At 40.9% G+C, this 10536-nt stretch overlaps 1 protein-coding gene across 3 annotated transcripts; it reads right to left on the bottom strand.

Moving 5' to 3' along the window:
- Positions 1 to 1451: 1451 nt before the first annotated feature.
- LOC131221658 (chitin-inducible gibberellin-responsive protein 1-like) lies at positions 1452 to 9719 on the bottom strand. Of its 3 annotated transcripts, none has more exons than XM_058216953.1 (2): positions 9603 to 9719; positions 1452 to 3389 (listed from the first exon to the last, which is right to left on the bottom strand). In XM_058216953.1, exon 2 carries the CDS (start codon positions 3251 to 3253, stop codon positions 1511 to 1513), a length of 1743 nt encoding a protein of 580 aa, XP_058072936.1. In that variant the 5' UTR covers positions 3254 to 3389; positions 9603 to 9719; the 3' UTR covers positions 1452 to 1510. The 3 variants fall into 3 exon arrangements, with proteins under 3 accessions (XP_058072936.1, XP_058072938.1, XP_058072937.1); XM_058216955.1 differs by lacking the exon at positions 9603 to 9719 and adding an exon at positions 5404 to 5616; XM_058216954.1 differs by lacking the exon at positions 9603 to 9719 and adding an exon at positions 3486 to 5362.
- Between the last annotated feature and the right edge of the window lie 817 nt (positions 9720 to 10536).

Below are 10536 nucleotides of genomic sequence, written 5' to 3'. Positions count from 1 at the left end.
TAATGAGGTAAAATATAGGTGGTTATAAAATATGCTTAAAATTTTAGGAAAATCTTGTATTATTATAGATTGTTATGCATTGTTAGTAAGATAACTAGAATAGAACTTGTATGGAGATAAACTAAGTAAATATCTTTATGATTATCGTTAAAATTTTGAAATTCTTAGAAGATGTTCTCCCTCTAACGAGAATGAGAGGTTTGAATTCTCCCTCTAATGAGATTTTAGTCCTTAATCAATTTACAACAGTACATTTCTGTTATCAAGAATAACAGGATTGTTACATTATTCTTAGATGTGAACCATTAAAAATTTTCTTTTCAATGGTCCACATTCATCCTTCAATATCAGAGGGTAGAATTATCAATTCAATAGGAGTTTTGGATGGTGATCCAGACCGTTGATAGGTTGTTATCTTTAGTCAGTACAAGTGGAGCCCACCATTTGGTGATATCCGGACTTTTCATGTAATAGTCCTGGCGTGATTGGTTATGCCCATTTCAGCATTTTCTTCCTTTGGATTCCAACTTCCGCTTAGTGTTTGGTGAGCCAAGCATTACATAAGAGCACCATTTGAGCTGTGGGCCCCACCAATTCGGCTCATGTCAGGGACCCCACCAAGAAAAATACCCAAGATTGGAAGATCCTAACTGTATGATATTTGGCCTTGTTTTAGTTGAATGTGAGCCGTTGCTGTATTTCCTCCCTTTACTATCTATTTGTGGGCTGCCTATAGAAGGGTTAGGATTCTTCCAACCCAGGTCATTTTTCATGCCTGAGACAACCACATTCAGGCCCATAATATGGGCTTTTTGGATCAAAGAAAAACCATTGCTCATCTGACTGTTGCCACATGGACCACATCAGAAATAGGGAATAGGACAGACCCAAAAATCTCCAGAATGGAAGATATTAACCCTTATATCTTTGGCCCATTTTCCCCATCGTCTGTGGACCATTTCTCACTCTTTACTCATCCTTCTAAAGACCAATGATCAAAGCGTTACAACCATCCAATCTGAGAGTTTTATGGGACAACCCATCATCAGTGGGGCCCACCCTATGAACGGTCCGGATCGCCAAACCCCGCCACCCACATTCTCAGAAAACTCCACATCTTGCTGTGGCCCAGGCACCCATAATTCCTCCTAAAACCCAAATACACAACTCAAAACATAAAAGTCCAAAAAATTCTAAAGAGTGCGTTTGGCTGCACCAAATATAACCAAATTTGACTGATTCATCACAAATTTTCATGATATTTGTTGCAGCCAAACGCACCCTCACCAAAACTGTCCCGCAACAAAAGATTCCATCATGGGTGACCATGACCAAAATTCCATTATATGTAAATTTCTAACCTGGTATCATCTTCCAACATCAAACTAAAACCCAACTTCTACAACTGAAATTCTAGAAAACAGGTGCACTACAAAAAAGGAGTATGAAACAACAAAAAAACAAAAAAGGGGAACTTACACAGAGAAATGGTGTATAGACTCACATCCCTTCAATGCCATGCAGAAGCTGATATCAGATTCCTATCCTTCCAACCCAAGAGCATGGCTCCATCCTTCTCCACCAACGTGTAATTCTCTGAATAGCACCGTAGCAGCGATCGTATCACCGAATTGACATACCCGCTCAACGGGAACTGCTGGAACCCAGCCATGCTCAGCCGGGACCGCCACTTACCAAGCAACTCGTGTCGTTCGATTCGGTCCTTCCCCTCGCAGGCAATCACATTCACAATGTCCTTCGCCAGGCAATGCTGCTCGACCTTGATCCTCTCCCGGCTGTCCCGTGGCAATGTGACGTCGATCGACTCAAACATAGCTGAGTAGTAGTCTAGCGTCTCCTGGAACCGCATGAGGAACGGAGTCGTGTTCGTGTTCGACTCCTGCTCGACCAGCGTGGTCACCTTGGGAGAGAGTGACTTCACCATCCGGAGCAGCCCATCCCGTGGGTTGTTCACGTCGACACTCTCGTCAGGCGTGTGGTGGAGCTGGAGCGTGAAGTTCACCGCAAGTGCCTCTCCGGGCCGCACGTCCAGCATCTCGCGGGTCACAGCGTCCCCAAAGACAGGGACTGCGTGGAACTCAACTGGGATATTGAACTTCTCAGATAGGGCAGCCAACTTCTTACCCACTGCCTGTAAGCCATCCCCCCGGGCATACCTCGCAACGGGGTCATCAATTCCAGTGATCCGGACATGGGGCGGCCCACCTGGCCTAGCTGCCAATGCTTGGAGCAGGGTGACCCACTGGGTCCCCATGGCAATCTGGAAGTCGATAATGTGCAAGCGGTCCTCATTCCGGAATGCTTCGGCAATCGCTCCATTGGCAGCCATGTAACCGAATTTGAAGTATGGGCAGATGTCATAGAGAATTTGCATGTATGAGAGCAGTTCATGGCTTTCAGGCTCTTGGCACCTCAGCGCTCGGTATATGTTAGTGCCGGAGCATTCCAGCCTCGCCACCAGCCCTTCCAGCATGTATGCGCCCAACCGCTGGATGGGTTCACCACTGATGGAAACGGCACTCCTGGCCTCGGGAAGTAACTTATTGAAATCGTCCATCCGGTGATCAGAGATGGCCCGCGCGCACTCCATCAGCAACTGTTTCACATCGACGAGTGGCCTGTCCTGCAAGTGGGTGTCCATCAATCTCTGACGCTTTTCCCACTGGGCCCCACTAATCATTTCTCGATGCTTGCCTGCGACAAACAGCTGGGTCCGAACCACGGTGGGGGCCTCTTGATGGAGGTCATGGCTATGGGCCCGTGATATCTGATTTGAACTTTCCGGCTGTTGATTCTCAACAAAAGTCGAACTGGGTGTGCTCACTTCGTCAGTATCAGGGCCCATGAGAGTCGTCTCTAGTTCATGGAGGGCATCCTTCATGCTGCAAATCACATCGTGCGTGGATGATCTTCTGATTGAGTGATTGTTCCAGACCTCTTGAATGTTGGCAGGGGATGCTTGAAATGAACTGTCGATTTCTAATGAGCGATTGCCAGAGGGGCTGATATTCAAGAAGTTTTCTGTGGAGCTGTACTGCTCCTGGCTGTTGCTCAATGTAGAGAGCGTATCGTGATCAAAGTGAGTTGAAAGCGGAGAACTGGGTGAGCTTCCCGAGTCAAATTTCGTGGGCCGCAGCATCCATTCAGAGTGTAACAGAGTGCTAGCCGGAGCGGTTGCAGGGGATATATTCGTATTGGGTGGACCGAACCTGAACAGCTGGTTCAAATCCATGCTATGGGGAGAGCATGGGTTGTCTGTGACAGCCCGATCTGTTAAGTGAATAAATGACCTTTTTCTTCCCCGTCTTTGCTCAAAAAACTACCTCGTATCTGAAGATTGAACAGATTCGATCCGCAATGATAGACTCCTGCAAGGCGAATGCACTAGATATCATACAATGAACAATGAGCTGTTGAGAAAGCCTAACAATATAATATCAGGAACGCAGCACTGTGGGGCCCACCTTTGGTCAAGGTTAAAAACTGGATCAGAGGATCCCATCTGTTGCAACTTCTCCAAAGATCACATAGGTCTGGAGCTGGCCCACCTTCCCATTAAGGTGATCTTCGGGCAAAGTGGGTGTCCCCTCTGATCCAACAGTTGGGTCTTGACAGAAGGTAGGGCCCACAGAATTGTTCTTCGTAATATACCCCTTTCAATGATGACCTTGGTGTATTCATGCAACCATGGAATTCTTGAACTCAAAAAGTCTACCTTCTCTACTAATGGAAAAACTATTCTCTACTAACCGAAAAACCATGCCATGAAAAACTGCAAATCTAACTAATGAATTATTTGAGTATTCTAGATGTTAGCAGCATATGCAACCCAATGCGGAAGAAGCGCACCAAATCGTTATTCAACCTAAAAGAACATCGTTATTCAACCTAAAAGCAGATCCCTTGTAATTTTTGGCTTGAATCCTGCTAATAGGACACACCGGGACTTGAGGATGCAAAGTTGCAAACACCAACATGCCACGCATTTGTGAGACCAACACCATTCATCAGGTGGGTGCCACTATATCGATACCCTGGCCCAAAACTTCAGCCAGTCCACTTGACAGGTGGACCACATGTGCATGGTGAAAAGAAACGACCATGGTGCTAAAACTCAATGACATGACTTGAAACTAGGCCGAGTCAACTCGACTCCACAAGACTCGAGACTCAGCTGAGTTTCGAGCCAAGTCTGATGAAAAATAGTTGGGGGTGACCTGGTCAAGCCTCAACAAGACTCGTAGAGTCAGCTCGAAAGCTCGGCTGGCTTGATATGACGCCGAATAAAAGCTACCGGTGCACCAGATAACATGCTTTGGTTTTGATCTGGATATTTATGTACTTTACCAGTTTTCAACCATCTTAAAAAATTCTCCCCACATTTAGTAATTCAAATTTTATTATCAAAATATGGACTCAAGCCAAGTAAAGACTCGATCGAATCTTTGAGTTGACCTGACCCAGCTAGACATCGAGTCAAGTCAAGTTTTCAAGTGCTTAAAACTGGAAACGGCCGATCTCCACATTCAAAATACATATGCGGCCCAACTGATGAGTTGAACAGATTGATATTCCCAATTAACAGCTCAAATCTCACACAAGGGGCAAGAAAAAACAAATTCAAAGTGCGTAGCATGATACCATAAATAAATTGAAGAAAACAGGTGTGCACATCCACATGCATCAATATATAAAGATTGCTGAATGCATGCTAGACTCAGTCTACAGCATAGTTTTAAAATAATGTCCAATGCATATCACATCGACCAATAAATATCAGTCATTTGACCAAGCAATTTTATGCATTTTTCTAATACGAACTGCCCATACTTAACTTGAATTAGTCAAATCAGCAGATCTTCCCCATAATGTCTCACAATGAATCCGCGGGATTTCGAGAAGAGTCTCTGAGAAACTTGCTCACGGTACTGACTGATTATGACTCGACCGGGCTCGTCGAGTCTGTTTGCTAACTCAGCCAACTCGACATGACTCGGTACAACTCAGGCCAAGTCACTCGGCTGACCTCATAAATAAAAAGTGTCATTAGGGCTTTTTTGAACCATTAATCTCATGCTAAGAAAGCATGAATGTTACCCAGTGCGCTGCACATTGGTACCTTGTAAATGCTATTTTATATTATAAAGGTTTTTTTCTTTTTTCTTTTTTTTACAACAATCATATAACAATTTTAATTATTAAATGCCGAGTCAAGTCATCTAAAGGAGCCGGAGACAAAATCCGAAAACCTTCGGTTGTCCAAGACCAGAACAATGATATTTTCTTAGATTAAAGAAGAGCAATTAAAACCTCCATGCAGATGAAGAAATGGCAGAGAAATATGTCTACAGTTGTTGCCCGTTTCCAGCATCTGTTTCTTACCTTGGTTTGCTTGATTTCAGCGAATTTTTTGAAAAATGTTCAAAAACTATACAGGTCCCCAATTTCACTTAATCTTTTTGCAAATCTTCATCAAAACCTAGCATGCATCAGAGGTGGAAACAATCCACAGAAAGAAAAGAATGCTTTCCGCCAAAATGATATTCTGTTCATATCCGGTAGTGCTTGAAACAAACGAAATTTGTTCTTGGGAAGGAAACATTAAAAATAAAAATAAAAATAAAAAAGAACCCGATAATCCACCCTTTTGGGTTCTGTTTCCGTGCCTGCCCAAAATGCTTGGTCAGTACAAAACAAAGCGACCCCAGCAACAGACTCAACCACAATCAATTTTGAGGTACTACCAATGACTGCCCGAGTCATCAGAAGCAAAAAAGACAAGAAAGGAAGACAAACTAAAAGCTAGTTTACAGCCGAAATAACTTTGGAACAGCAGGATTATGTAATGAAAGAGCAACCAAAGTAGATGATTCATGAGATGGCATTCATAACAGAAGTAATAAAAGACTCTGAAGTACTGGTTTGGCCACACCTTAAACTAGGTTATTCATGTGGGGTCCCTACTCTATGGGTTTCAACATTGAGGTCATAGGTTCGAGTACCCATGTGGTGGGTGTGGGTGTGAGGGGGGTGTGTGTGTGTGTAAAAAATAATAATAATAATAATAAAATAAGCTATTCATGCAAGGAGAGATTGACAAGGTGCTTTGCAGCAAAGTTGCTAACATGGCACATATGTAAATAAATAAATAAATAACAAAGAACAAAGAAAAACGGCCAATGATCTACCCAACCCGTGACTTTAGGTTTTCTATAACCATAGTACTAAAACTCGGTGACTCAACTCGAAACTCAGCCAAGTCAACTCATTCGATGAGACTTCGAGCCGGGTCTCTTAGAAACTCACTCACAAGCCTGACTCGGTTGCAACTCAACAACATTCATCGAGTCAGCTAAAAAAATCAGGTAAGTCGAAACAACTGGGCATGACTCGACTGAGTCACTCACACCATCAGCCAGGAGCTTTTGTTTATATATATGGACGCTAAAGTTGTGCTTTCTTTTGCATTTTTATTTTATTAAGCTTATCTCTTGCCAACAATTTTATAGAATTTGCCATCGAACTAAATAGTTTAAATTAGTTATTAAAATATCGAGTCGAGTCAAAAAGACTCTATCGAGTCTTCAAATTGACCCAACTGAGTTAGAAATCGAGTTGAGTTTTCGAGTTTTTGAGCCATGTCTATAACATTAGGACTAATACTGTCTTCCTCACATTTCATTTTGAAATTCTACAAATATCTTCACCTATATAACTTGAAATGATTATGGAAATCATCCAAGAAAAGGGGTTAAAAAAGTAATAATAATTCATAAATTTTCATGCAAATACAAAACAGAAAATATAGTGCATACAAATCTGTTCTTTCTTTTTTTCCTTGCTGTTTTGAAATTTTCCTTTTTCCCTTTCTTGTCTATGATCATGAAATCAAGACAAAAGTATTCAGTACTGAATGAAAATGTTTTAGTAATCAAGCATTCGATTCCCATACATGAAGCATACATGGACAAGATCCAGACCGTTTAATCTCTTGGGCCCTATGCTGATTGACGGTGCTACAAAAATGACAACGGTCAGGCAACCCTTGCTCATGTTGGGATGATTTTGAAGGAATGCTGCAAGATCAACCGGGCAAAAGTCTTTCAATTGGAAACGAAGATCATCTGACCATCGCAATTTTTGTGAATGGCCCATCCAAGTTACTACTCACAGACCAATGGTCCAGATTCATGATTGATAACTAAAGATGAGGTTGGATCTTCAAACAAAGCTTTGCAGGTTAAGCTTAACCTACAACGCAATGTATGAAGCCCACCTAATGCGCACATGACATCCAATCCCCCTCATGTTCTCCATGGCACCCAAAAATCAAGTCAATCGAAAAGTCGTGTGGACCAGACCATATAAAATCATGCCAAAAACCTCTAAAATCAGGTGGCATGGCTAACCATGTAAAAAGCCTCTAAAATCACGTGGCATGCCTAGTAGGGAGCATCTTCTGAATTGATTGGATGGCATATAAAAACATGGTGGGCCCCACACACGCAATCGGGGAGGTTTTCAATGGTTCCATCCCCAACCCAACTTTTAACTGCGGTATGGCCCACTGTAGTTTTGGACTGGCCTGAATTTTGTCCGTCAAAGAGAACACGAGGGTGCGGACATGATGGATGGATTGGATGTCATTCACATACCACGCTAGGCCCCACACATAAACTTTGTAGTAATCCTGTCTCAACTAACATATTAGCCATTAGCACTGGATCCTTTCCCCAAAATGTTAATGATACACAGGTTTTTTAGGCCCGCCCACCCACATGTTGAACCCCACTGCCCATCCACATACATGCCAAAATGGCACACGTGTTCAAGATCTGAGCTTTCCACAGGCGGGCCACCACATACAAAACAATCAGATGGCTAAAAACGTCTCTAAACGGCTCTACCCATCCATTCATTATGTACACTGGCCAACCTGAGGAATGGAAGGGCCTTTTTTTTAGGACAGAGGATACTTCAGCCAACCCAATGGAAAGCTCAGATCTCACACACTTGTGCCATATTCGCACGTGTGTATCTGAATTGCTTCACACATGTGTAGGCTTTGTAAGCCCCAGATATACAATGATGAACACGGATTAATCCACGACCTTGGATCCAGCCAGGTGGGTGCGACCCTGACCGTGGGGCCTACATCGATGTATGCGTTGTATATCCACACTGTCCATCCGTTTTTCCAGCTTATTTTAGAATATGGTCACAAAAATGAAGCAGATACAAACTCAGGTGGACCACATAGTAGGGATTGAATTCCCACCATTAAAAGCTTTTTAGAGGCCAAAAGTGTTTTGTATCAAGCTGTTATTTGTATTTTCCCTTCATCCAGATCCGTGTCACCTTATCAACAGCTTGGATGGCAAATAAACAGTAGACCCTAGTAAGTTTTTAATGGCGGGCGTTCAACAACAGCTTTTTTCCTGTGGTGTGGTCCACCTGAGATTCGTATCTGCTTCATTTTTTGTACGGCGGGGATATACAATGCATACATCAAGGTGGGCCCCACTGCCAGGGTCGCACCCACCTGGCTGAATCTTGGCTCGCAGCTAATCCAAGTTCTACAATGATAGCCCGAATTCAACAAATAGCTACAAAAGTTACACTTTACCCCTCCAATAAAAAGAACTGAGCTCTCTTTCTAATTTTAGTAATTAAATAGTAGAACTTCGTACTATTGCATTACCAAAAAGAAGAAACAAAGGGTGGATCAATCAATAATGTGGTGTAAAAAAAAAAATCTAAAAATAGGAAAAAAAAAAATCTACTAAAAAGCCTACAAATGCAGAGAACCTTACTTTCCTCTCTCATTGTAAAATCCCAATAATATATATATATATATATATATATATATATATATATATATATATATATATATTAAAATTTCAGAAAATTACCAAAAACCCAACAAAAATGATAATAAACATTACAATGGAAAATCAGAAAACTACTATAAAAAGCAATGAAAAATTAAACCCTGTATTTGAATTTCAGAAAATTAACGGAAACCGAATTTTAAAAAAACAGAATTCAAATTCAAATTCAGGAAATTACCAAAAAAAAAAAAAAACCCAACAAAAATATAATAATAAACATTGCATTGGAATATCAGAAATTACTATAAAAAGCAATAAAAATCAAAACCCTGTATTTGAATTTCAGAAAATTAACAGAAACCCTGAATTTGAATTTCAGATAATTAACAGAAACCCAAATTACAAAACAGAATTCAAATTCAAAATCAGGAAATTACCAAAAACCCAATAAACAAACATGCATCAGAATTCCAAATAACTACCAAAACCCAACAAAAGAAATCCATTTTTGTGTTCAAATATCACAAAATTACCAAAAACCCAGATACAAAAACTGAACCTTGCAATCGAATTCGATGAAATTACGAAAAACCCAAATCAGAAAAACCCCAAATTCAAACAAAAACCAATCATCTCATATAATACATAAAATTCAAAGAAAAATCACAAAACCCAATCCTTAAATTCCCCGAAAGAAAGCCAAACACTCATACTCAAGATAAAATTCAATAGAGAAATTGCTGGTTTTACCTGAAAATCTTCGGAAATCGAACTCTTTTGCAGTTCTTCTTTCCCTCCTCTTTCTCTATTACAGCAGGGGCATTTCAGGAAGTAGAAAAATAGGAAAACGAGACGGAAACTTAAAGCTACACCTCACCTGGGCTTTTATAGACACACGCAGGCGACTTAACGGAAAATTCGTCCTTAACCTAATAGCCGTTATTTTTAACGGCAAATAGACGGTCGCTGACAGCGTATTTGACGAAAAGTGACGGCCGTAGGTTTTACCGCACCGACCACACGTACGCCCGACTTCGTTTTGCGTCCTTCGCGACTCTTAAAATAGTATGAGTCAACATCCACTGGAACCCAAATTCTAACATTTTTCATACAACTTCAACCGTCCATTGTTTCTTCAATATAATAGATAACGTTTTTTTTTATAAAATCACACATCATAGATGATCCCATCCTTTGATTTTAGGTTAAAATATGATTAATTAAAAATATTTCCTTATTATGGTTACGATAATCTGATCAGAATTATTTTATTAATTTAAAATATAAAAAATATTTTAGATAATATGTACGGTTCGGATTATTTTAAAACTCATCATGTAATCATCAGTGGTTTACGACATACGATGGATTCTCAGTCGCGACAGAGGCAAAATAAATTCCGTACACCTCATATATAAAACATAGAACGCGGCGGGCTTTCCATGCGCTCCAGACCATTTATTGAAGGAGGAATTATATGGTACGTTGTACCGCATCTTTAAAGAGTACACATCGATTTCATTTACCTGCTTGTTATCCGATGATTCGGACCGTTGATTTGTTGTTTCCACGTGGAAGGATTATTGATCGTTGATCTCCTTCACAATATGATCATAAGCTTTTAAGATTTTCCCTATAAATATACGGTTAAGATGATAAGTAAAACAGTGGTCGTAATATGCAT

Source organism: Magnolia sinica, chromosome 12 (genome assembly GCF_029962835.1).
Source record: "Magnolia sinica isolate HGM2019 chromosome 12, MsV1, whole genome shotgun sequence".
Taxonomy (NCBI): Eukaryota; Viridiplantae; Streptophyta; class Magnoliopsida; order Magnoliales; family Magnoliaceae; genus Magnolia; species Magnolia sinica.
This window is presented reverse-complemented; position numbering and strand designations above follow the sequence as displayed.